Source organism: Homarus americanus, unplaced genomic scaffold (genome assembly GCF_018991925.1).
Source record: "Homarus americanus isolate GMGI-L3 unplaced genomic scaffold, GMGI_Hamer_2.0 scaffold37032, whole genome shotgun sequence".
NCBI lineage: Eukaryota > Metazoa > Arthropoda > Malacostraca > Decapoda > Nephropidae > Homarus > Homarus americanus.
Window position 1 is genome coordinate 518283 of NW_024731852.1, and position 27415 is coordinate 545697.

General features: G+C 40.5%; 1 protein-coding gene across 1 annotated transcript; it reads right to left on the bottom strand.

Moving 5' to 3' along the window:
- Positions 1-3840: 3840 nt before the first annotated feature.
- On the bottom strand, positions 3841-13699 carry LOC121867902 (nudC domain-containing protein 3-like). Its single transcript, XM_042368030.1, has 7 exons — positions 13393-13699; positions 12210-12329; positions 11080-11232; positions 10092-10233; positions 5867-6013; positions 4803-4991; positions 3841-4097 (listed from the first exon to the last, which is right to left on the bottom strand). Exons 1-7 carry the CDS (start codon positions 13515-13517, stop codon positions 3975-3977), a joined length of 999 nt encoding a protein of 332 aa, XP_042223964.1. The 5' UTR covers positions 13518-13699; the 3' UTR covers positions 3841-3974.
- Between the last annotated feature and the right edge of the window lie 13716 nt (positions 13700-27415).

The window sequence follows — 27415 nt, forward strand, 5'->3', positions numbered from 1 at the left end:
TCTTGAACAAGCAACACCTCCTCCTCCGCCGCTGCCTGGCGGCCCTCGCTTCTCCTCCGCCTGCCTGGCGGTCCTCGCTCCCGCCAGCGAGCATGGCGACCCACCAGCTGTCCTTCTCTGAGCTTCCTCACCAACCAGCTCTCATTCTGGCCATTCTACTTGAACACGCAACACCTCCTCCAGCAAGCTCCACGCTGTCCAGCATTCATTCAACCAGGAGGCCAGCAACAGGCAACATCTTCTCTAACGAAGCTCCTGCACATCTACCTCCTTCAACACGCTACTCACCGAACGTCTCCACTGAGCAGCTCCTCACCACACGGCACCTCCAGCACCAGACTGTCTATCATATAACTTATATTATACAAGAAAACCACCTTAGAGTTTCCATCCATCCTGAGTGCTAGACAACATTATACCACGAATACCTACAACATCTTCAGGGGTGAGTACAGACTAAGGAGAAGTGCAAAACGAGGTGTATATATACAGAGGAGGGTGAGACCAGGTCCACAATGGTCAGGTATTAGGTAATGACCCTACTAACGTAAGGCATTCTTCTATGAAAGCATTCTTCTATGAAAGATCTAGGGTATTTAAGGTTTGAGCCAATATTATATATATATATATATATATATATATATATATATATATATATATATATATATATATATATATATATATATATATATATATATATATATATATATATATATATATATATATATTAGACAGTAGTTTCAGCCCTGTCATATTTGGTTACTATTGTAGCGTACTGTATGTGGCCAGTTGTCAATTCTCTTTGGTTGTCTATTGTCTCTTTGTATGGGCACACAACCGTACGTACATGTAGATATCTCACACTCAGGAATGAGGTAGAATAGAAACTCACAATGCGTTTTCTGTATATATATTGTTGTACAGTGCAGTGCTAAGGAGTTACTAGGTGAGGAGTAGTTTGCTCAGAGGTCCTGTTGGGCGAGGAGCTTTCTGAGGGAGATGGTTGGTGAGGTGCTGTAGAGAGGTCTTGCTGGTCCAGTAGGTCAGAGTAGAATGGTCTCCCTGGCCAGCCACGCCCGTATTTATACAGTTCTGTTACCTCATGAATCAAGGCGAGCGTAGCGCGGGAGCCAATCACAGATGAGAATGCGAGAGGTGCCCGGTACTCTGATCCTGGCATGTCGTGGGAAGCTATGGCCTCTTCTGGCGTTGATACGTGTGCATCTGCACTGGGGAGTAGGTCTACCGGCATCGCTGGCTGTACGCTGATTGGCTGGTAGGCGCGCGGCCGGAGCTTAGTCGTCAGTTGTAGGAGAGAGGCTCCACTACAATATAACTTCATTTCAACGAGCAACATTCCACTGTACAGTCAACCCTCGCTTTACGCGGTCCCACTTTACACGTTTCCACGTTTACGCGGTACCCTGCCGAACACGGAATGCTCACTTTCCACGGTGTGTGTACCCTTTTACGCGGAGAGCGGCGCGAGCAAGGTGTGCACAAGGTCGCCCAGTCATCAAAACATTACCGAGTTCTTCACCCGCCACCCACCACAGCCGGCCCAAGTCAGTGATAGTGATAATGATAGTGAGGATATGGACTTATATGGACTTTGAGGGGTTTGACAAGGAGGCCCTGCAAGCTTCTGTGGTGGATAGTGATACAATTGATACAAGTGATACAGGTGAGGGCCAATAATCTGCCCTCTGCCTCGGAACCAACCCCCCATCCCTGTGTGCCCAGCCATCTTTTCTACTAATGTAAGTGTTAAAAAACCTAATATTATTGATATTTCTCTTAATTATTAATTGTGTGTGCATACCATCATAAAATTAAGAAGTTATTTTTACTACAACGTAGGTATTGTGTCTGAAAAAGTGGAGTTTGGGGGTCGGCCCGGTCTCTATTTCAATTAATCCCATATGTTATGTTGTTCACATTACGCGGGCCGCCGTGGGTTCAATTGACCTCGTAAAGTGAGGGTTCACTGTTCTATTAACTTATCTTTTTTTATCTTGGGGAAACCAGTGGAATTTCAGATGGCTGTAATTCTTTTTTCCTTCACCACACGATACAGCCATGGGTACCTGTCTCCGAAGCCAGTTTAGTACATTTGACAGGTTGACCATGCCGCAGTCTTCTTCCCAAATGTAAACAAACAGCTGACAAGCAGATGACTCAGACAGATCAACGCCACCTACATTTAAAGCAACTTACTCCAAGGGATCTACACTGATATGCGGGAGTAATAGTTCCTTCCTCTGAGTTACCTTACGTCTGGCCGACGCAATAATTTTTATCTGCTCAGAAGTCTGGACTGGAGGCCCACTAGTGGTTAGCACAGTACCACCCACTTCTTTCAACATTTTTCTATCTCCCCTTTCTTGTTCACCTCTTTCTTCGCGGTTTTCGTCCTCTTCAACTATACTTAAAAATAATAAAAAAATATGTTACAACGTTTCTTCCCACATCAATCTGTCTATTTTTTCACTAATCTCCTCCTTCAGCTTTGTTCTTCACGTTTTTTTACCTCTTCAGATTCACCCAGAATAGACTAATAAATCAGCTCCAGTTATCTCCATTCTGATGTTTTTATGTTTCATCTTCGTTTAAAGTTCCCCATATACGCTCAGTTCTAATTATCAGTCCAACTGTGCAGTTCCTGGACAGAAAACACACACACACAATTCATTGCAAACTGCAATTTTGTTCAGGTCACTGAAGACAAAACATGTATGTATTCTTGTTCAGATTAGTTCACCATTAATAATGAAAAGAAGCAATTTAGTTCCTCTAGTATTAGATGTGTATAGTATGTGAATATTGAAGATGTTGATAGTGTGTGGATATTGAAGACGTCAACAGTCTTATAGATTGCATTCAAGAGTCTTTACATCACATGCATCGTAGTGTACAGTACTTGTCATGTGTGATGATTTTGTTTATATACTGTGTTTGAAGTTCATGTATTTTTATTGTTTCTATTCTATTACGATACTGTAGTCATGATCGTTTTAAACAGACTACTGAGAATCTGTGGTTCCTTCAATACTTTTATGACCCCCCCAAAAAAAAAATATAAATAAAATAAAATCTTTTCTAATTCTCATTAATATACTGTACAAAAATAATAATACAAATACTATATGGTGATAATTTCTCACTAAATATACACACTCTATACTTCTGTACTCATTAAATTCACCAATCTTCAATACAGTAAACTTCTTTCATAAATTCGAAGTTAATAAATAATTAGCAACTTGTACATAAGTTTTGTTTCACATTTCCCATCCAGTATTCTTCCACTTGGATGTTCAAATATAAACTTGAGAGACAGTTCGCTGAAATACAGTGAGTGTGTGTGTGTATTTGTAGTAATTCCAGTATGGTGTTATTGGCATACTGCTGTAGACTGTGCCATAGCAGTGGGTGTAAATGGTAAGAAAGTAAAGAGGGCAGTAAAATGTGCTTATATGAAAAGGTAAAGGAAGAAGGGTTCAGACAAGATGGGATGGCAAGTAAAGACCAGACTTGCTGTATGTGAGATGATTGACAAGGCTAAAAATGGTTAAGATTGGATGGCTCACAAGGCCAGGTAGACCTGGCTAATGAGATGCTTAAGAATATACACTGGGTATGAGATAGAATGAAAAAGCTTAGCTCTCAGGGTTTTCTCACGCCATTGACGTAAAAATGTTTTAGCCACTCGGAGCGTATACCAGAGGGCATTCTGATAGGGTGATTTTAATGGTCACTTTAAGTGACCAATAGACTGTAAAAGATCACAACATCAATAACAAATACAATACTCAGTACAAGAGAGGCTAAATAAAATACTTTTTACATAAACAACTTTATTCTTATTCAAGAAATTTATATAACTATAAATAACAATGTAGCCATTATCATAATGTCATTTAAGTGACATTTGTTACTAACAATAATATACATGTATGTGAAAGGTTTCTTAATCAAGCTACCCTATCTCCCACACCAGCCCCAGTAGTAAAGTTCACTATTGAAGGATCAAATGGCTGACCTTGAAATGGAGAACCTTCAGCATTCCATGCCTCACGAAGCACTGATTCCATTTTCTGTGAGAAAGAATGGAATAAAATATAATTAAATCACTTCTAGACAGATACATATTCAAACAGCTGACCAGTGAAAAGGAGATAATACAGCTAATGGATATGCCTTCTTTGTATCCATTTTAAGAATATCCTCATAACAAAAGTACTCTATTGATCCATTCATATACAGTACATACTTTGGGGATAAATGGTTTCATCCTTTAAAGTTAAAAAAATAAATAAAATTCATGAACTAAGTTTTGGCTACTCCTCTAACATCACAAAAGTTGATCCATTAAGTTCTCTTGACCTTACAAGTTAAGCCAGCTACACACTCAAACTTTTTTTTTTTAAATAATTTTATGACATATAATTATGACCAAATAATGCCGCATTCTCTCAAATGAAAAATAAAAGTGGGTCCCAAAGGCATGATTGCTTGTTAGGGACATTGTGAATACGACATACTGCATACTAAGCCTTCAGTACACAAGGAGGCAGCATGGCCGGTACTGCACTTTACCACATTTACAGCTAGGTGAACTGGGAATACTTAGGAATTGAACTACCGACCAAGGAACAGGAGGCAAGTGCTGTATCCACTAGACCGCTGCACTCCCTCTCTCCAATGATAGAGCGCAAAAACAAAATTGACAAAAAATTTTAGGAGAATATTTAAGCTTGTTGTGCAAGTGTAACTTTAAGCTGACTAAAGCAATTCTTTACCAGATGGTCAGAAGTTGGTTTGCCTTGGTCTTGCTGTTGCTTATTCCATAAAAATTCTTGAATTTTCTGTCGGTCTTCTTGAGGTAAGGAAGCATAGTCGCGCTCGGCATTTATCTTCTTCAAGTCTATGGAATCTTCTGATGTTAAGAGTTTATCCCACCAACGTTCTTCACTCTTTTCTAGGTGAATCTGCAGGAACAGTGTTATATTAACACATATTTTTGAGTTGGATAGAAAAAAAATTAAGACGTAAGGAAACGTGGAAATTAGCACTAAGTCCAATGCCTGTTAAAATTGTTGGGAGCGTGTTAAGTCAAAATGACTGTGATTATTTTAAAATTGATCACATAAAACTATATCAAATGCAATAGCCTGTTTAGTTACAGGTACCCCTCACTTCTCAGATGAAGTGTCTTTTTTAAAGAAAACATTGCAACAAAATGCAGCTTAAAGATAGATGTGAGCATTTCTTAAGTTAAGTGTATGTCAAACTGTTCTTCCTAATATGTCCTACTTTTGCAGTAATAAAAATAACTTATTGTATTTAATGAACTTGAATAGGAGGAAAGGATAACAATTTTGATACCTGATCACCCTCTCAATACAGTTCAGCTTCTAAGTTCCTAATTCCTAACTGTATACACTTTCTTTCCCTTCTCCATACCTCTCAGTAACCTCTCATCACTTGCTTCCACTAGATTTATCTTTTCTGTTGAAGGTTAACTATTCACTAACATATGTTGGCCTGATATACTGTATGTTCAATTAACAATTTCTAAAGTAAGTTTTGAATTTTACTTTGTGTTTTACATAATGCTTAGGTTTCCTCCAATGAATTTACTTAGTAAGCAGAGACTAGCTGTAATACATTATTCAAGCACTATGAAAATCTTTTTGTTGTTACATCCCACAAGGATAGACAGTAAATGAATAGTATAAAGCAGACAGTTATTTAAATATTAATTCTTTTCCAAATAAAGTTTAACATGTGTGCCCCAACCTATATAATGCTAACTGAAAATGGAGTAAGGTCATAAAAGCAGAACATATCATGAGTGTATTACCGATATGTGTTCACCAGGCACCAGAGACCACAAAGATTCTTCAACCTTAATGCTGTGAGGAAATTTGCCTGTAAGAAGCATCTGCCACACTGAGGCCGGTTCTTGCACCTCCACTTCAAAGGATGATGTCTGCAGGGTCACTCGAACCTTTGAAGGCAATTCATGAATTAAACCAAGTTTAAATAAAGATATATGAATTTTGATTCATGTACAAAATATGATAACAACAACATATTACAGTATACTGGTTCTAGGACAACTGCCCCCATGGGACAATTGCCCAACTGCCCCCATGGGCCAATTGCCCCCCAGGCTCGAGTGAATCTTATGTATAGCTGATCAAAGTACTGTCCGTCAGGCAGATGAAAGCTATTAGCACCCAAGAGACCACACAGCAAATTATTACCCAGAAGGTGTCTCTACAGTAAGTCCTCGCTTAACGTCCAGGTTACGTTCCTCAAAATGCAATGTTATACGAAACAACGTTAAACAAATCAATTTTACCCATAAGAAATAGATAGAATACGGTCGTTATGTTCCCCAGCCTCCCTTTGACCCATGAAATACATTACATAAACAGAAATTCAAAGGCAATTTTATTGAAAATAGTATATATATACATATATATATCAAGATATATATATATATATACAGTCACTCCTCGACTTACGACCTACTCGACTTACGACCACTCGGACATACAACTGCCCCAGTCTTGCCAAATTTTTTTCAAATTACGTATTTTCGAGTCCCAACGTTAGTGATTGCGCTGTGTACTGACAAAATTTTCGTTTGTAATTCCCTTTAAAATGGCTGGCAAGCTTAAAAGTGAGAGTTTTGTGGTGTTGAGAAGAAAAGGAGACACCCACTTTAGATTGTCTAAGTATTATCTTTGCATTTTCGACTTACGACCAATTCGGCTTACAACCTGCATTTGGGTCCCTCACCCCATCGTAAGTCATTTTGCATTGTTACTCACTGATGGGGGGAGGTGGTGGAGCGAGTGTGTGGTGGGTAGTGGAGAGGAGGAGGATGGCAGGAGAGGAGGAGGGTGGCGAGTCACTGAGACTCCTCCATTTTCGTAGCAAGGGTAATGGTCTTACGTTGCTTCTTCACAACACTAGCATCAGTAGCACTTGATGGGTGCTTGGAAGCCATTTCAGGGCCGGATTCAGGAGTGGGCAAAGTGGGCAGCTGTCCAGGGGCCTCCACATATTACAATATTTTATTTATTTGTTTATTCATTTGGATTATTTTTATTTTCATTCTTTAAAATTCATGTTTAACTATTCCATCACGTAAAACTATGTTCAACTATTTATAGTTAAGTTAATACTTATTCTCAATCTATCTGACCTTGGACTTAAAGAAGCCTATACATGCATTCTAGGACAGAACCATTATTTGAGTAGAGGTCTATCTGATTAATAATGCAAAGAATCATCTCTCTGTAATAACTAATAATATATTCTTTTCTGTGAAGTCTCTTGAAAATTTTTGCCATGTGCGGTAGTTGCTATATCAGGGCTGGTCGACTTGAAACCACATGAATGACTCCAGTCATGTCTCACTTTTGTGTGTGTGTTGGGAATTTGTACACTATCAATAAATATACAGTTAATTAAAAATTTCTCAATGTTCTAATTTCCTCAATATAACTGCATACGGCTTAAAAATTCTCCAAAGAAGTGTTCAAATATCAAAATTTTCCCGGGGGGCTTACAGCGCCCCCCGGAACTCCCAGATGTTTAGGCTCACTTCACTCGCCACCCCACCCTCTTGGGTAGTTATAATGAGGGGTCCTCCACAAAGAGGCTGCCCATGGGCCTCCACAGGTCTAAATCCAGCACTGTGTATGGTTAGAGTACAGGATTAAGAGCAAAAACACTTAAACACGTAAGAATGCTGTGGAAGCCAAACAAAGACTGGCTTGGCGTTGGTTGGGGACGCTGTAACGTTCCGCGAGTTAGAGGTAGCGCACCGAGAGAGGGTGATGCGCTGTAAAAAGTAGTCTGTGACAATGCAAAAACGACGTTATATTGAGTCGTCGGGATGTTAAGCGAATTTTGGGTATCTAAAAATTAGCGATGTAGTACCGAATCAACGTTAAGTGGGCCGATGTTATACGAGGACTTACTGTACCACCTGTAAGAGATATTTGAAGTGCAATAAGACGCTACAAACAAGCTGTTGGTGCCCCTCATGTCATTCCATTAAACCTCGCTGACTTGGTCATTCCATCTGAGTATAAGATGACAGCTGATGGTGAAGATTTCTTGTTGTATGATAGTGGACCGAGTGAACAGCGTATTTGCAGTGTTAAATTTTTTTTTTATGAGTTGTGCATTATGTGTATACAGTACTGTATAATTATTATAGACTAAAATAATATTAATAGCCAATGCTCTTCCCAAAATGACCCTTGAATGACAGCCGTGAGTCTTAGGCTGTACACCAGGGTTGAACTCTTTAGACGTCAGAGACGAGGAATGCAGTAAAGGTTTTGTTCAGAAATGTTGGACTTAGAACTGAGAAAAAATTTCCAGGAAGGAATATTTTTATTGATTTAGAAGTGTTTCCATATGAAAAAAAAGCCTAAATACCCCTAAAATTCCTAGCTAGGAATGTACTCCTTTAACAAATACCGGGTATTTGCTTGTGGGAAGAATTGCTTCACATATTACAATTTCAAACACTGCAGGGGTTTTCAAGAATGGAACCCTTGCAATAAATAAGAGCTGCCTGTACTGTACCATAGTAATAGGTAGTAAGCAGCTAGTAGATAGGAGGTAGTAGGCAGCTATCAAACACAGAGGTACTACCGCCTTGGAAGATATTGGAAGCATAATGTTTTGTCTGATGGTAGACCCTACTGCCATATGGCATCACAAAAATTGTGACCAAGTCCCAGGTTGCTGATCTGACTTTCTGCCTCATTTACACACAATTGCAGGGTCTCAATTGTTTCTCTTACTATTGACAACACAACATACCCGGTACATACTATACAGTATATCATTTCACACTCTTGATTTATTTTTAAATTTTTGTATTTATTTATGGTCATTATTATTATTATTATTATTATTATTATTATTATTATTATTATTATTATTATTATTATCATTATCATTATTATATTCCCCCCCCAGGCACTGATGTGGGTCAGTGACCTGTGCCCGGATGGGCTAATACCCGTAAAAAAAAAAGAACTGTGCTTGAAGGTAGTCATGTTACCAAGGTGTATTCTAAAAATTTGATGCAAAGGAAGCATTGAAGCTTCATTCCCACGATACAAGGTAGCTACTTATAGGTGCTTCTAAATCTCAAGTGATCACCTCGCCAGTCTTATCTGTGAGACCACTTGACTGCCCAAGGAAGAGTATTGTACACATGTTAATGGGGTAAAAGATTTGATCCATCTAGTTTTCAGTACAGTTAGTTAGTGTACAGTCCCCATATTACAGTAAACCCTCGATAACTCAGCATTTGATAACTCGGAATTTCATATAACTCTGGAAATGCCGAGATATATAAAATTATCTGGGAAAATCTCAGCATACTATCTGGCCACCTGTGTCACCTACCATGCCTCTGTGTCACCTACCATACCTCTGTCACCTACCATGCATCTGTACAACCTACTATGATGCTCCATTCTTCACCTGCAGTGCTGGTAAGTGTTATTTTTTTACATTTAGTAATTACATGTACAAATATACAGGTCAATAATTATTTAATTTTTTTAGGAGGGGGGTAAAGTGCCTCGATAAGTTTGAATTTGGGAAACTCAGCAAGGCCAGAGCCCCATATGTGCTGAGTTATCGAGGGTTTACTGTAACATTAAATGATTATGAACATTTAATCCCTTGTGTTATGGGGTCCCCTCTGTACTGAATAAAATCATATGGTGTTAGCCAAATAAAATATCAACAGTGGCATCCCCATAATGAAGGGGTTAATACCGCTGTAGGGTATATCTTATATAAAAATTATACTTTGAGAGGGTATAATTTCCATTGTTTGAGTCTATTTTATGAACTACTGTAATTAGTCTGGTAAAGCGATGTATTTCTGCACTAGAATAAAAGAGTATTGTTTTGAGTGGTTTGTGGGATGATACAGCAATAATGGATGAAGGTGAGTCAAACGAGTGTCTATTTGCTCTTGATTCTGAACACCTGCAACATTTATAAAAGAAATACAATAGAATAATCTGAGTTACCTGCTTTCCTCTTAACACTTTCTCTGGTACAGGGATTCTCACTTCCAAATCTTCAATTGTTTGTGTCCATGCATAGGAGTCTTTCACCGCACCATTAGTTGAATCATAAAGATTATTTTCTTTGGTGGATTTACTGGATTTCCTGTGGAATATTTAAATAGTTCAAAAGATAAATAAACAAAATACAAATCATTTGGCACAACTGGAATATTTCAACATGAAAGATGTTACCAGTGTCTGACCTGTTCTAAGAATAAATGAAACATAGTGGATTGATCCTCATATCCTAGTTTATGATGGATCCAAAAGACAATTGGCTCACGCAATGTACAGTTAACTGAAACCAGGTACTGTACAGGTATCTTTAATGAAATTTTAGGTTGTCTAGGGATTGGTGTGGTTGGACAAGTAACCTTATGATTAGCCATCAACAAATGATATGTTTAGGCCTGATGTGCATCTGTGTACATGTCAACTTTAACCTTGTATGTATGAAATCTGGGTAGCAAAAATAAATCGGTGTATGAAAAAATTTGGTTCTTGTAAGTAGGATGTTTGTGTAAATACCTGCAATTTTTTCCACATTGTTACATTACAGGTACAGTACAGTACAGTCACCCACAAAAGTCCTGTTCCCTCTCCTCCTGAACCACGAACCCTGAGATTCAGACTCGTGAATCCAAAGCATTTATGGGCAGAATAATACATCAGTGTTTACTGCGTCCAATTCATGAGTGTGAATCTCTGTGTTCGTGGAACAGCAGGAGAGGCATCAGGACTTTTATGGGTGACTGTACATCTATCAAAAATCTTATTCTCACAGGCCTGAACTTATTTATTCTCTTTAGTACATGTCAGTTTACTGGTTATAAGTCTTCAAAAATTAAGAGTTACTGTACTTTTACATTACTTTTACATTGGAATCATACACTGTACTAGTACAAAATCTCGCATAATAAAAGATGACAATTTATTTTAAAAGACACACCTTGATGAACTTGATGCAGATGGTGTAGTATTTCCTAATGTAGCTTCTGTGGTGATGACTGCTGCCGGTGTACCTGAGAGATGATCACCAGTCACTTCATCATGGGCTATAACAATTTCCTCAGCAACAGCTGGTGGAACCACATTTTCTTCACTAAAAAATAAAACAATAATAATAAGAAGAACAAGAAAAGAAAAGAAAAATTAAGAAAATATACTGCAGTAAACTAGAAAAATTAACAAAATAACCCAAGAGAGGGATTACAGAGTGGCTGTAGAGTAACACAGGAGACATTAAAATAATACATTCCCTGACTGAAAATTGTCATAAATTTTCAGAGCAAAATCTACATCAGTCCTTTGAGTCTATGGGAAGTTTACGAGCAGAAACCATATGTGTTACATTGAGGTGGACATGGCCCTGTTGTGTCCCTTGAACTTTCAACAGAGGAAACAGTTGGAGCATTAAGGCCAGAAATCTTTTTTAGTGGCTGAGGAGACAACTGAGTAGATTGCAAGAACAAATCTCCCCTAAACAATGCTTAATGGAAGGACAACAAGTTATGATACAAATTACCCTTCTCACCATGACAAATTCAGATTCAGATGTAGATCCTCAGTTATCTCACAGACATGTGGTGACTGAGGTCAAGCTAAATTGCATCATAAGCCAAATGAACAATGTGGAGAAATAATGACCCAACTCTCAGTTCCCTGCAGATTCAGAACTTCACTTTAGGGAGGTGGGTGTGAATGTAGGTCACCCACTCTTCTCTTCAGCCACAAATGGAAGACTGAGTTACAAAAGCCCATTTTGTGGCTGAAGGTGACTTATGAGATTTAAATTCGGAAGAACCCTTAAGCCAGGGTCTGTTATCATGTAAGGGGCATATATGGTTGATGGTAGGACAAACTATCCATGTGATTAATGTTTTAATATTAGCCAAGGGAAAAACATTTTTCTCATCCAACAAATCTAGCTTCAGCTATATCTACAGGTTGCTAAACCTAAGAGAATTCAGGTCAGGAGTTTTTACCCATAAGTACAATTTCATATACAGTATGCACTTTAGGCGACAAAATGACGTAAAACAAGAAAAAACACCCTCTCCTACCTTTTGTGAAACTCACCAGTTTTGGGGCTGTAAATACTGCTGTGCTTTCTCTTCCAGGTACTTCTGTCGCCATTTGCAGTATGACTGACTAATGAGGTGTTGCCCCGAGATGTGAGTATTGCCATATATTTCTTCTCTGCAAATATAGCACAAATGTTGCAAACAATATTCTTAAATTGAAGAGGAAAATGATCTAAGATTCGTATCATTAAATACCCTCTCTGAGGGTAGTGATTTCTTCAATAACACCCCTAGACAACAGCAACAGGAGGTAATCCTAAGATCATTTACCCCCTTGTAACAACAGCTGTTCAAAATGAAAGGTAAGAAAGGTCATGGTTTACCATAAGTCATGGGGAGTGTGATAAGTCACAATGCCATGCAGCTCATGCTTTCCAGTCCACTGCACAGGTCACAACTCCTTTGGCAAAGTTATAAACCAAATTTTAGTAACAACTCACTCACCCCACAAACATCCCTAGGAGGGAGGTGGGATTTGAGTTGTTTGTTACTGGCTCTGCAATAAAATGAGTTTTCATAACAAATCTTCAATTACATATTAGGACCAATTCAGAGTGACCTGTGGATCCAATGCCAGCAACCAACAAGAATATGGTGGAAAGAGTCACGTTATGCCTAGTTTAAATCTGCAAACATTTACTGTACCTCAAGTTCCAGGTTCAGTAGCACAAGAGATGTAAACAATTACCTTCAATATTTTGTAATTTTGATAATTTTCTAAAAGTAGAAACTTTTGCTTTTGGCACAGGATATACAGTAGGTACGGCAGCCATATGTGAAATGCTTATGTCTGTTGGTAAGACTACCTTAAGTGCATGCATGGTGGGCAGACTATACAATTATAGTTACTAAGATGGCCTTCTTTATAATTCACCTAACCTAACCATAAACAACACAGTCTGTCAATGCGGCTGCCGTACCTATATCCTCTACGTTTGTTTTTTGCTGTCACATGAACCCCCTAGCCCCTTATACCCTTATCCCTAGGGGCACACTACGCACTCCCCCTCCCATGGCTCGCCGACGATATTATACTATAAATTATAAAAAAGAAACACTTCCCCAAAAGAGAACACTGTCACTAGCAATTAACAACAAAACTTATGGCGGAAAAGCAGTGTTCTTGCTAGAGTCGTTGGCAGCATTAATACACACGTTAACCCACAAATGTGACTTACGGACAATGTCGAGATAAAAATCCAAACACAGTATTGAGGAAAGAAGGGAGAGAATTGCCTTCCTGAGCAAGGACGTCTGCTAAAGTGTGGTCATGACGAGTGTTTGATGGAGGAACAGAAGCCATTATAACACTACTGGTGCCTCTCAGTGTGTACAGCTCCCATGGAGAGTATCCTCAAACGATTACTTCAAATGTTGGCTGGTTAGAATGACAAGTTCTTCTATCTGTCCCAAAGCTTTAACATAGACTCTGGTACACCATTGGGTCTGTCCTCCAGCTGATCAACAAATGGTTTGTTTACAGCAACAACTGACTTAAACTAATTACTGCCTTATGACATTAATCAGATATTTCTATTAATATTACCCCAGTCTTCTTTTGATACTATTAATTAATTAATTAATGATCTCTTGAAAATATCAATGACTATCGTAAAGGAATGAGATACCCGGCGGGTTAGCTGATGAGCATCCAAGGTGTACCCTCAAATAGGGTGAAGTTTAACCTGTACCTGTACACCGACTCGTTAGACATTTCGTAACCATCACCTTGTACTAATTATCAAATCTTATTAAAAGTTATGTAAACAAAATTAAGACTACACAACGTGCTCAACTTTAGTCGTCTCCTTTGTGACGTCGATTGGAACAATGAAAGTACACCGAATGACCTAAATAATCCTGTTGCAACTCTTTGTAGAAACTTTGAAAGATAATTTCTGCATTGTTGAACAATAAAGATGTGGATACTTGCTGGAAAATTATAGAGTAAAATAAATATTTGATCGAAAAATACGCCCCTAAGACCAAGACCATTAGTTCAAGAGCAACTAGTAACTTAATACACACTTGGCAAAATTAAGAAGAAATCTTAGTTTCTAAAGATGGGTTGTTACTAACTCTGATCAATGAAAGTCTTAAGATAAGTGGTGGATATAAATATAAATAACATTAAGGGAGAATTCAAGGTACCTACAGTATATGATGGTTGGGAAGGCCCAATTATCACTTAATAGTGTAATAATATGAATAACTGTAACCGTAAGAATATATGTACGGACACTGATATAATTCATACAAAACATAATACCTGTGTACGAACTATTCCTTCGAAATGTTTACCATTTTCTGTGACGCTACACCATAGAAAACGTAGGTACTGTAGTGGATGTCTCCCCAACAAACGCTGTTTGTCGCAGAGTAGCCGACCCCACGAATTCCCCAGTGTATGCCTTGTGGTCTGGGTCAACCAGCGCCGCCATACATCACGGAGGTCAACTAATAAGCCACGCCTACCCCCGCTATTTAAGACCTGACCTCGTGGTGACCTCTCTCTTCTTCAAGCTACAGCGGCAGCAAGCAACACCACCTCCTCCGCCGCTGCCTGGCGGCCCTCGCTCCCGCCGGCGACCATAGCGACCCACAAGCTGTCCTCCTCTGAGCACCCTCACCAACCAGCTCTCTCTACATCACGCTTGTAACCACGCTGCCACTTCCCAGCACCAAGCTGCATTGTACATCCAATACAATATGTATACAGTGAGCACATTGTGAATTTCCTTTCTCCATCCCATCCTGAGTGTGAACCCAAACATCCCATACCCCACAGTACTACCTTAAAAGATATGAGTTTGTTATGCAGTTTTACCCGCCTAACGTGCGCAGTACTATCGTGCACCAAAGTCGTGTCCACTACCCAGCCACAGTGAGGGTTCGAATTGCCTTGAGTCTGAAGTTTCGAAACAACTGGGGGTAAATGCTATGGTCGGCCAACAGATGTCGCCCACTGTAGTGTGGGGGGGGGAGTAGAGGAGGTGGGGGTAAGTCTAGTAACAGGCTGTGTGTAGGTGGAGCATATCATCGTGAATTCCGCAATCACTGATAACAACAAGAATGTCATGAAGATCGTTAATATTATTAAGCATGGTGAGAGATGTGTAACGGGTAAATAAAAGCACCACAACGACCATATCTCTGCCGTTCATGGCTACGACGGTGCGACTGATGGGCACACCAGTAATTAATTCTCCGTGACTACCATTAATGGTAGTCACGGAGGATACACAAGTTGTTACCAGGGTTGGAGCCACCCACACCAGGGGAAGGAGGTGATGTCGAACACTGAAACATGCCGAGGTCTCATTCCTACCATCGTCGTCACCAACAGGTAAGTCACATTAATTTGTCACCATAGCCCATGTCGTCCTTATACTATTGCAGGGTGTCCCATGAGTGACAGCAGATATTTGTAGAGGTGAAAGAATATGTGATATTGAGTTGAAAATCTTCTATACACATAAGCATTTTTCTTTATTCTTTAGGCGTGAGGTGGGTTGTAAAAATTACTCAGGGCAAAAATTTTGCCATGTTATATTTTATTTTCCTTGCCAATTGCAGCCATACTGTGTGCTGTTGTAATCCTTATTGGTGGATTACATAAGGCCTATTAATAGCGTGAAAACCCGTTTGAAGATTTTGTAATGTTCCATAACTTGCATTAAACAACATCATACGTTCACGAGTTCCAACTCCGCGCCTAGCCTCCCTCCCTTCCCCCCCCCACCCAACTATTAAACCTCATAATTTGAGCATCGTGGGTTACCACACCTAAACACTAATCGTCTACTTATTCTCTCCCCACACTCCCCCTCCACCATCCCCCCACTCCACTCCTCCCTCCCCCACCTCTTCCCTTCATCCCTCCCCCAAGACTAACGTCAATCGAACATTCCATCCCATCACATTACCTTACCCTGCATTCCCCAACCCCCCTCCCCCTATTCTACCTATGGCGATGATTTGAACTACTGTAATGAACAGTCATAGAACCGACGACGTGGCTCCTCCCCCTTGTATTTAGAGTTAAAACCTTTGCAACAAAGGTCAATCCCACGTAACTTGAGCCTGATTAAGATATGTGGAAAAGCAAGCAACACCCATGGCCAACCCCCTACCCCAACCTAAAATCATAACCACCACGTCTCTATCTCCATCCGTTTCCCTCTATCTATAATAAAAAGTGTAACCCTACTCAGAAAAAATAATGACTGGGCCCTCCAAACAAATTAAAGATGAGGTGCACCCCACCCAAATAGAGATGGGCCCTCCATTTCCTTTCCCCTTCTTTTCTCCACATCCTTTCCGCCCTCCCATCGCCTCAGTCACCCCAACCTACCACCCAATACCATGCAGTGGGCAGAAGGCCACACACTTTCTCTCCCCCTAAAAGTCTGTTCCGTTTAACCCACATTCTTTCACTACTAAACCTTCTTCCCCCTTTCCTATATTTCGCTATCTCTATCTGTGTCTCCCGCCTCGACTCCGCCATTTGTAATGGTTGCCTTGCGTAATTTGTAAAATCCACCTCACGGCTAAACGTAAACCGAAAAATCCATATATGTATTGAAGTTTTATACTCAGAATCACATATTCTTTCACCTCTACAAATATCTGCTGTAATTAGTTGGACACCCTACTATAATTATATGACAGTTGTTATATGAGCTCCTTAGTTAACTTCACCATAAAAATATGGTGTTTGATGTGCTATGCGTTTGGTGGTCATATTTGCCGCACGTTACCTTACTCGGTTATGTTACACCCCCAGTTGCAACCTGGGAGTTTGGGTTAGGTAATGTAGTATTTTGAGCAGAAATGGAATTCAGAACGACTCAATGAACATGAAGAAAAACGTTTTTATATAACGAACCCTTACGTAATGTGACCTATTACAGTTATATGTAATCTGGGACGAACATGTCATAGCTGAAAATTGTCAAAGAAATATGTAAAGCATATATTTTGATTATCGGCGAAGCTAACTACCTATAAACAATTAATATTTGACGATTGACAAAAGTCCTGGGAAAATGAACCAACAAGTTAAAATGATCAAATCATCAGTCTATCCTTGGTCATCATCAAAACAATCCTCTCAACATCACGAAACTATTCTGAATCGTCTAAGAATTGGCCATACGCGATTGACGCATGGCCAACTCGTGTCTTCCCCAAATGGAGCCCCACCTATATGCTCAACTGCCGAACACAAATAACAGTCCAACATATTCTCATTGAATGCCCTATTTATAATCGGTATCTAACAGAGTGCTTCACTAACCCTACAATGTAAGATATTTTAGCAGACCCCAAAATTTTCCCTAAGTTCAGTTTTTACCTTTTGGAAATACTGTAATCTCCTCCAAACAATATAACACTAAATTATAGAAATGCAAATAAATGTTAACTAATCCCTCTGGCCAGCCCTAGGAGAGACTCAAATGGGTGTCAGTGGTCTGGTTAAACTAAATCTTGATGATGATTATCGGCGAATGTTCACTCTACAGTCGCAGGGGTGGTGGTGGATCCACTTGAATTTCACTATGAATACATGAAATAGGAAAGGTTTCTTGGGCAGTTGATCCAAAAAGATTTACCAAAACGTTATGTCAGAGTAATAATACTTAACCTAGGTGTTACTAATACCATATATTTACTCTAGTATATAAAAGCCTGCATCAGTTACCACAACATAATATTACCCTGCCATTTCAGATATGCTTGCAGGACGAGCAAATTCGTCGGCAGTGATTGCTGAGCGAGGCCAAATCATCGGGATGTGGAGAGCAGGGGCAACTGTGCTGAACATTGCTCTCGAAGTGGGGAGGAGCACAAAGACGATTAGGAGGTGGATCCGCCGGTTGGAGGAAGAGGGCTCGGTAGAGACGAAACCTCGAAGCGGGAGGCCACGAGTAACGTCGGCAAGGATGGACACCATGATCGTGGTAACTGCAACAGCATATCCAATGCGAACATCAGTGGAGCATACAGGAAATCTGGGCCTCAACTGCCATCACATGACGACGAGACGCCGACTTCATGAAGCCAGGACCGACTGCCATATTCCAGCTCACAAAGGGTGGCTGACACCTACTCACAAGGAGTGTCGACTCGGCTTTGCATTGGAACACCTTCCACATAGAGAAGAATATATTTACCGATGAAACGGTGTTCAGGTCAGTGGGAGCCGAAGCAAGGCAGTGCTGTCGGCCCCGTAACACACGCTACCATGAGAAACACATTCAACATCGTGCAGTGAGTGGTAGGGTGTTAGTGTCATTCTGTGGGTGGATGTGGGCACATGGGCCAGGTGAACTGGTCAAGATCAATGGCCGTTTCACTGGTGAACAGTATGTAGACATCCTGGAGCAAGTGCTAATTCCTATGGCAGTTTCAACCCCCCACACTATCAGGCTGGTTCATGACAACAGTGCCATTCATACCAGCAACATAGTGAAGGACTACCTCCAGGATCACCCTGAAATTGAAGTCATCGACTGGCCAACACTAGGATGTGATATTAATTCGATTGAACATATTTGGGCCATGATGAAACGTGATTGGGATATTGGGGAGCAGCAAACTTGTGCAGTAATAGAGGCCAAAGCTTACCACGTGTGGGAGAGTATACGTCGACGACCAGGGGTGTGCCTGAAGCTGGTCGACTCCATCCCTAATCGCCTTGATGAAGTCCTGAATGCAATGGGTGGCTGGACCAAATACTAAGATGTGTGTATTGGTGTATTGTTTGGATTTTAGTATTGTTTGTAAATACAATTAATATATATTAACTCGCCTACAGTGTTATCTTAAATCCATGTCCTTAATGATGTCTTAAACTATATCGCATGAAAATTCATAGCAAAGTAACTTAACAGCCACAAATTATGTATTGTGTGGTATACAATGATCTGTATGACACGTCGTGGAATGTGTTGTCTTATAACACAATATAATTATATAGTTACAATTGCTACCATCATTGAAATGCTCATGATGTTCAGCACACAATATTAACGGTAACTGAGCACACTCCAAAATATATGAAGCTTGCATATTGTGGTGGGGTGTATAAACACTGGAACTTGGAAGAATTGGAACAGTCACCTAGATTAAGTCTGAATACTATTTTACAATACTGATAACGTTTTCACTGCACTCTTTTTAACATAAGTATATAATTATATAATATTGCATATTATCACAAATACTTATTAAGCAAAGGATGGGTGGAATATAAATAAATATTACCATAATCTCTGTCGGAATAACAATAAAATTGTGACGTGGTCGCTGAGTAAAACTAGCTGACCAAGGGGGTCCGACTAATTACCCAAATGTAGCCGCAATGAAGTCAAATAATGGTCCTACATGAATAAATCGGACTGCCAATCACTTCTCGACTAGTATTTGGTGTCACAAAGTAAAAAAAAAAATTGGAAAACGTAATTTAATCTGAGTTAATAGATCGCGTGCATGTGCCGAGGGAGCGAGTAATTCCCCAAATGTAGCCACAATGAAGTCAAATGATGATCCTACAAGACTAAATCGGACTGCCAATCACTTCTCGACTGGTATTTGGTGTCACGAAGTCACAAAAAATTGGTAAACTTAATTTAATCTGAGGTAGTAGATCGAGTGCATGTACCTAACCTAACCTAACACAACTCGGATTATATTAAGTTTACAATTTTTTGTGACTTTGACACCAAATAAGAATCGAGAAGTGATTCACAGCCCGATTTACGCTTGTAGGACCATCATTTGACTTCATTGCGACTACATTTGGGTAATTAATCGGACAGGACCAAGGCAACAGCACAACAACACAACTTATCACCACCTTACCTTCACTCAACTGCTAATAACCACAACGTAGAGTCCTGGAAGTCCTCACGACGCCACAAACACGAGGTAATCCACAAACAGCAAACGTAAAACATGGAAATAGCGATCAAATACTGTATGACCACACACACACACGCTGCAACCATCACTGCCGTACCTCTAATGATCACTGGCGAGTGGCGAAGCCGAGGTGCTTCGATTCCTTAATTCATTGGTTCGCTTTACTGATTCGTATGAAAATAATCGACTGGACGGCGGAAAGAACACAATACACGATTGGTCCGTCATCTATAATCTCATTAATTTTCTTAAATCACTTCTATCCACCATTAGCTAAAATAAATCTGATAATTATTAACGAAAGATAATCATGAGTTTCGAAGCTTCGTCAACGATCTGCTCTTACTTCACTAAACTAGTCCACAACCAATCAAGCAGTTGGCTTCCACAGTTAGCGTAAGCGTAATACTCCCATTACTATTTTTATTATTATTACTATTATTATTATTACTGTATTATAAATATTATTATTATTATTATTATTATTAGTTGGGGTTTTAGGCCGTGAGACGTGAGTTAATGTTCGACTGATGACTCGCTCTTTGCTCATGAAGAATATCAGAATCATCAAATATCAATTTATTTTTCTATGTGTAGATGAGAAGGTGGTGGATTGAGGTAGGTGATGTGGGAGAAGGCGTGGATTGAGTGTGGTATGGGGATGGGAAGAAGTGTGGGGTTAGAGTGTAGGTGTGGTTGAGTGCAGGTGTTGATGGGAGGAGGTGGGGGTGGATGGAGGAGAGTGTGATGGGGAAGGCTTGATATTATTTTAGATTGTTTGGCCTCTACAAGGCCGGCTTGAGGTTTGTGGCTGGATTAGCTGAAGTGAATGGTTGGCTGGCTTATGTGATTGGCCAGGGCTGGCTGGAGGTGAATGGCTGGCTGGTTGAGGCAAATGACTATTGGCCAAGAACCCTAATTAAATAGATCCCTCAATGCCAGGACAGGTTATGTCGTCGCTGGAGGTAGTACTAAAAGAATCACTCCAGAATGTATCTGCACCTGGTGACAGTGTTGGTCAAGTCTGGTCTTGACAGAGCTCACTCGGTGCCAGTTAAACTCTGGGCAGTGTGCCAAGAGTTTCATAAGCAAACCTTGTAAAAGCTGCTTGACACTGAACTGTGGCTTCTTCAAACTGAGGTGCCAGACCACCTGCCCCACAGTCAGGTGGGGTGTCATCCCCCAGCTCCTTGCGGGTATGAACCCCCGACTGGGTAAAGTTCTGAGTTGTTTATAAACTTCAATTAAGTTGCCTTGACTACCTGTATAAGCTTTGTAATTCTGTAGGGAGGATATAAATTCTGTCTCCACTTTGGTGAGTTTGATAAAACAAAACAAATATGAAGCCACCATGAGTGCACAGGCGTGGAGACAAAGACCACATGGCATACCGTGCGAACTGAGAATATGAACAAGTACTGCGTGTACTTTGTACTGTACTATCAAAGTAATTGTGTCGTGTCCTACCACTCCAGCCATAGTGAGGTCTGAAATTGCCTTGTCCTGCTCGAAACCGCCAGGAAATGCTAGGTCGGCTAACAGATGTCGCCCACTGTAGTGTATATGAGGTGGGGGATAGAGGAGGGGGTTGATGAGAGGCGAGTTTATTTATTATTTGGTACCAATTACAATTTCAAGCCGTTTTTAACTATGGTTTTGCCTTATGTTGTTTCTTTATGGTTGGCGAATTCATGAAACAGCAGTTCCCTGCTTGTATTGCCTGTCACAATAATACTTTAAAGAATGGAATACTAAGGACAAAGTGAAATATGCAAGGACTGTGGTGAAAGGCTCTATCAATAGGTTTTACTCTACGACCATGTCATAATTTTTGTTGTTATCTGACAAAGAAATTATGGTAATATTTGGTTACATTCCACCCAATCCTCAGATAATATGCAAAATTATATAGTTATATACTTATGCTAAAAGGAGCAGTGAAAAAGTATCAGCATTGGTAAAATAGTATTCAGACTTAGTCTAGGTAGACTGTCCTACTCCTTCCAAGTTCCAGTGTTTATATTATCTTCACCTCACACAATAAGCAAGCTTCATATATTTTGAGTGTGCCTAGTTACTGTTATTATTAAAGGAACATCGAGCATTTCCAATGATGGTGCAGCAATTAACTATATAATTATATTAAAATATAATATCAAACACATTCCACGACGTGTCAAGGCAGATCATTGTGGTTCACAATTACATAATTTGTGGCTGTTGTTACTTTATGAATTTTCATATGACATAGTTTAAGACATCATTAGGTATATGATTTAAGGTAATACTGTAGGTGTTAATAAATATTAATTGTATTACAAACAATACTAAAATCCAAACACACACCAACAGCACATCTTATCAACGCCATCCATTGCATCGGATCACTACATTAGGGGATGAGCCGACCAGCTTCAGCACAACCCTGGCTGCTTGACGTATACCTCCTAAACACGGTAAGCTTGGCCTCGGTTACTGTAACAGTCGCTGCCTCAATCACGTTTCATCATGGCCCAACAGTTCAATCGGACACATCACATCCTAGTGCTGGCCAGTCGACACTCACTTAGGGTGATCTCGAGGTAGTCCTCACTATGTTGGTGCCGGTGGGCGTAGAATGGACTGTTGTCACGAACCAGCTCGATAGTGGGGGCTGGAACCAACATAGGAATTAAAAATTTGCTCCAGGATGCTCCAGCACAATGCCCACAGCGAAACCGCCGCCATTGATCTGACCAGTTCAGGCCTATGTGCCCACACATCTACCCCCAGAATTTAACATCTAACACCACCACCACTGCACGATGTTGAATGTGCTCGCGTAGCGTACATGGGCCGCCAGTACCGTAGGTTTTGCCTTCGGCCCACTGACCCAGTGGGGAACACCGTTTCCTCATCGGTAAATATATTGGTTCTCCAGTACCCTCATGGGTTAGAACGCACGTAGCCGAATCGACACCAGAGTAGGTACAACACCAGAGCTGGAATATGGCAGTCGGTCCAGCTTTCATGAAGTCGGGCGTCTTGCTGTCATGTGATGGCAGTTGAGGCCCAGATTTCTTGTATGCTCCATGGAGCGCAAGTACGATCATATGTCCATCCTGCCGACGTTACCGTATTCCTGCTTTAGGTTTCGTCTCTACCGAGCCCCTTCCTCCACCTATAGATCCACCAATTGCCTGAAGTTCTTCCCACTTTGAGTGCAATGCTCTGGCAATAGTTGCCCCAGCTCTCTCTGCTGACATCCCAGGATGATTTGGCCCTCGCTTTAGCAATCACTGCTGACGAATTTGTTTTCAACCGCAGGCATATCTGAAAATGGAGAGAGTAATATTATGTTGTGGCATTGATGGTAGCTAGTATACCAGGAGTAAATTAATGCAGGTATTAACACCTAGGTTGGGCATTGTTACCTGACATAACGTTTGGTAAACTTGGATCAGAATCAGGTTCAAGAAACCTCTTCCCATTTCATGTATTCATAGTGAACCGTGATCCTTCCAATCCTCCACCACCACCCTGGGGACTGTAGAGTGAACATTCCGTCGATAATCATCATCAAGATTTTAAAGGCTTAACCAGATCACTGACACCCATTTGAGTCTCCTAGGCTGGCCTTATGACTAAGCAATATATATTTGCCTTTCCATAATTTAGGTATTATATTGTTTGAGAGATTGGGCATTCAAAAGGTAAAAACTGAACCTAGGAAAATTTTGGGTCTGCTAGTAAAATATCTTACACAGTAGGGTTAGGTGAAGCTATTACTGTTCGATACCGATTATAAATAGGGCATTCAATTTAGAATATGTTGGACTGTTATTTGTGTGTTCGGCAGCTGGTGCTACAGGCTTCATTAGGGAAGACACGAGCGGGCTAAAACAATCGCGCATGGCCAAGTTCTGGACGATCTTAGAAATAGTTTTCAGATGTTGAGAGGATTGTTTTGGATGATGACCATGATGTCCAGACGATTTGACTACTTTAGCTTAGACCTGTTGGTTCATTTCTCCGTTATTAATTGTTTATGGAGAAGTTAGCTTCGCCGATAATCAAAATACAGTATATATAGGTTTCTACTGCTTTTGCCATACCTTGACAATTTTCAGCTATGACTTGTTCCAACTCTAGATTACATATAAATTGCAATAGGGTCGCATTACGTTAGGTTCTACATAAAACGTTTTCTTCATGTTCATTGAGTCGTTCTAAATCACTTGCCCAAAATACTAAGTGCACATCTAACTCAAACTCTAGTTGCAAACTGGGGTGTAAATATAACTCGAGGAGGTAACGTGTGGCAAATATGACCACCCTAAACGTATATAACAAACAATCATATTTTATGGTGAAGTTAATCGTAAGGAGCTTCCATATAACAAAATGTCATATAATTATAGTGTGGGTGTCCAACTAATTACAGCAGAGGTTATTTTAGAGGTGAAAGAATAGGATTCTGGAGAACTCAACACATATAAGGATTTTTCGTTTATGTTTTAATGTGAGGATTTTATAACATGCAAGGGCAAATCTCATTACAAATGGCGGAATATGGGAGACACAGATAGAGATAGAAGTGAAATATAGAAAGGGAAGAAGGCTTGAAGAAAGGAAAGAATGTGGGTTGGAAACGGAAACAGACTTAGGGGGAGAGAAAAGTGTGTGGGCCTCTCTGCCCACTGCATGGTATTGGGTGGTAGGGTTGGGGTGACTGGAGGGTGATGGAGGGGGGGCGGAAAAGGATGGGAGAAAGAAGGGAAAGGAAATGAGGCCCATTCTATTTGGGTAAAATCATCTTTAATTTTGTTGGAGGGCCCAGTCATTATTTTTCCGAGAAAATAAATTTTATTATAGATATGTTTATATATAGACGGGTATAGATTTTAGGTTGTGTAGTAAAGGCCAAGTGGTGTTGTTGTGTTTTTCCATCTTAACTGACCAAGTTACGGGATCAATTTTGTTGTAAAGCGGGGGGAGGCCTGCCGTCGGTTCTGGTGAGGTTCATTACAGTAGTCCAAACTGGGGTCGCTAGAGGGGTTGGGGAACGGTGTAGTCAGTACGATGGGATGGAATGTTCGATTGACGTTAGTCTGGGGAGGGATGAAGGAAGAGGGGAGGAGGAGTGGGGGATGGTGGAGGGGGAGTGGGGAGAGAATAAGTGAGACGATTAGTAAAGTTTCTTCTTTTAGGTGGTAACCTTACGATGCCTCAAATTGGTGAGGTTTGAAGAAGGTGGGGGAAGCAAGGGAGTTAGCGGAGTTGAACCCGTGAACGTATGATGTTGTTTAATGCAAGTTATGGAACATTACAAAATCTTTCTTCAAAACGGGTTTCACTTTGCTATTAATAGGCCTTTTGCGTAATCCACCACGGCGGATTGGCTAAACAGCACACAGTATGGCTTCGTAATTGGCAAGAAAATAAAAATATGTAACATGGCAAAATTCTTTTGCCCTGAGTAATTTTTTACAAATTCACCACGCCTTAAAGTGGATACAGGAGAAAATGCCAAGGGAAGATTAACCCATATTTTCACCCTACAAATATCTACACTATGGGACACCTGCAATAGTATAAGGACGACATGGCTATGGTGACAAATTACGTGACTTACCCAGCAGGACGACGACAGAATGAGACCATGCTCTGGTGTTCTTTATTCTTCCCCTGGTGTGGGTGGCGCCAACCTTGGTGTAACAATTAGGAGACTCCGTGACCACCATTAACAGTCACGGAATTACTGGTGTGCCCATCAGTCGCACCCGTAGCCATGAACGGCAGAGATATGGTCGTTGTGGTGCTTTATTTACCAGTTGTACAGATTTCAAATTGCTTAATAATAGCATTATCTTCATGACATTCTTATTGTTAACAGTGATTGTGAATTCACGATGTTATGTCTACCACACACAGCTTGTTACTAGACAAACCCCTCTCCACACAATTCGTAGTGGGCGACATCTGTTACGACTATAGCATTCCAGCTGTTTCGAACTTCAGACTCAAGGCAATCCGAGATATACCAAAAGTTGCCAAGTGATTTCAGTCTCGAATTAAAGTACTTGGAAAAGAGAGAGTGAAGCAACTTACGGCAAAGAGAAAGGGAAGAGAGATTATCAACTAAAGCAGAAGAGTTAATAAGACGAAATGCCTTTGATTCCACCCTTTCTAACAGTTGGATAGAATAAGAGCCACCCCCAGATATGAAAGCAGTACTCCAAGTTAAGTCGAATGAATCCCTTTTAAACCTGAAGTAATTGCTCAGGAGTGAAGTAGCTACGGTATCTATACAGCATTCCTAGCTTTCGGGAGGCAGTTTTAGCAATGTTTTGGATGTGTGGCTTCCATGACATGTTAGAGGAAATGGTGAGGCCTAGCATATCTATTTTGGAATTTGGCAGAATTATTGAGCCCTGAAATGTGATTGGTGGGAGATCTTCTATATTGTAAAGTGTAATTGGTAAATATTGTGTTTTATTATAATTTTTATTATTATTTTATCCTCTTCACCACTGATCAGCTTGTTAGCCGCTTGGGCAATCGGTCACGTCTCTGTCACGCACTGTTGGCAAGTACTGGGCATGCACCGGCTCCTGAATGTACCTGAACCTGCTCCAGTGTTGGTCAAGTCTGGTCTTGAAAGAGCTCACACTCAGTGCCATCACAACACTTTCTGGCAGATTGTTCCAAGAGTTCACAACCCTCAATCAGAAAAAGTTTACCCTCACAGTTTTCTGGACTTGCGGCTTCTTCAATCTTGAGCTGTGACCCCTTGTGGGGCGAGCGTCCGCCAGCTCCAAGTAAGGACACTCAACTGAGTAGTGCCCCTTGAGATGCTTATACACCTCAATTAGGTAACCCCTTGCCCGTCTGTAGTATAAGCTAGGCAAGTTCAGGCGCTCCAATCTCTCAGGGTAGCTGAGGTGCCGTAGTGCAGGCACCAGTCTGGTTTCTACTTCCCCATTCGGAGATGCTGTACAGATCCGCGTTGATAGATGGAACGATATCAGCTCTAGAAGCAAATCTAGTTTGAGAGTTAGGAGGAAGGGCAAAATGTGAAGAGTGAAGAGTAGAATCATCAGCATAAGAATGGATAGAATTAGTCATAGTGTGAAGTAAATTGTTGATAAAAAAAAGGAAGAGTAGGTGAAAGAACAGAACCCTGTGGAACACCACTATTGGTAGAAAAAAAATTGTCATAGAAAACTAGAATTTTCATCAGAGAAAACGGAAAGGTTTTCATCATAGAAAGTGGGAAAATTCAATAATAGAAAA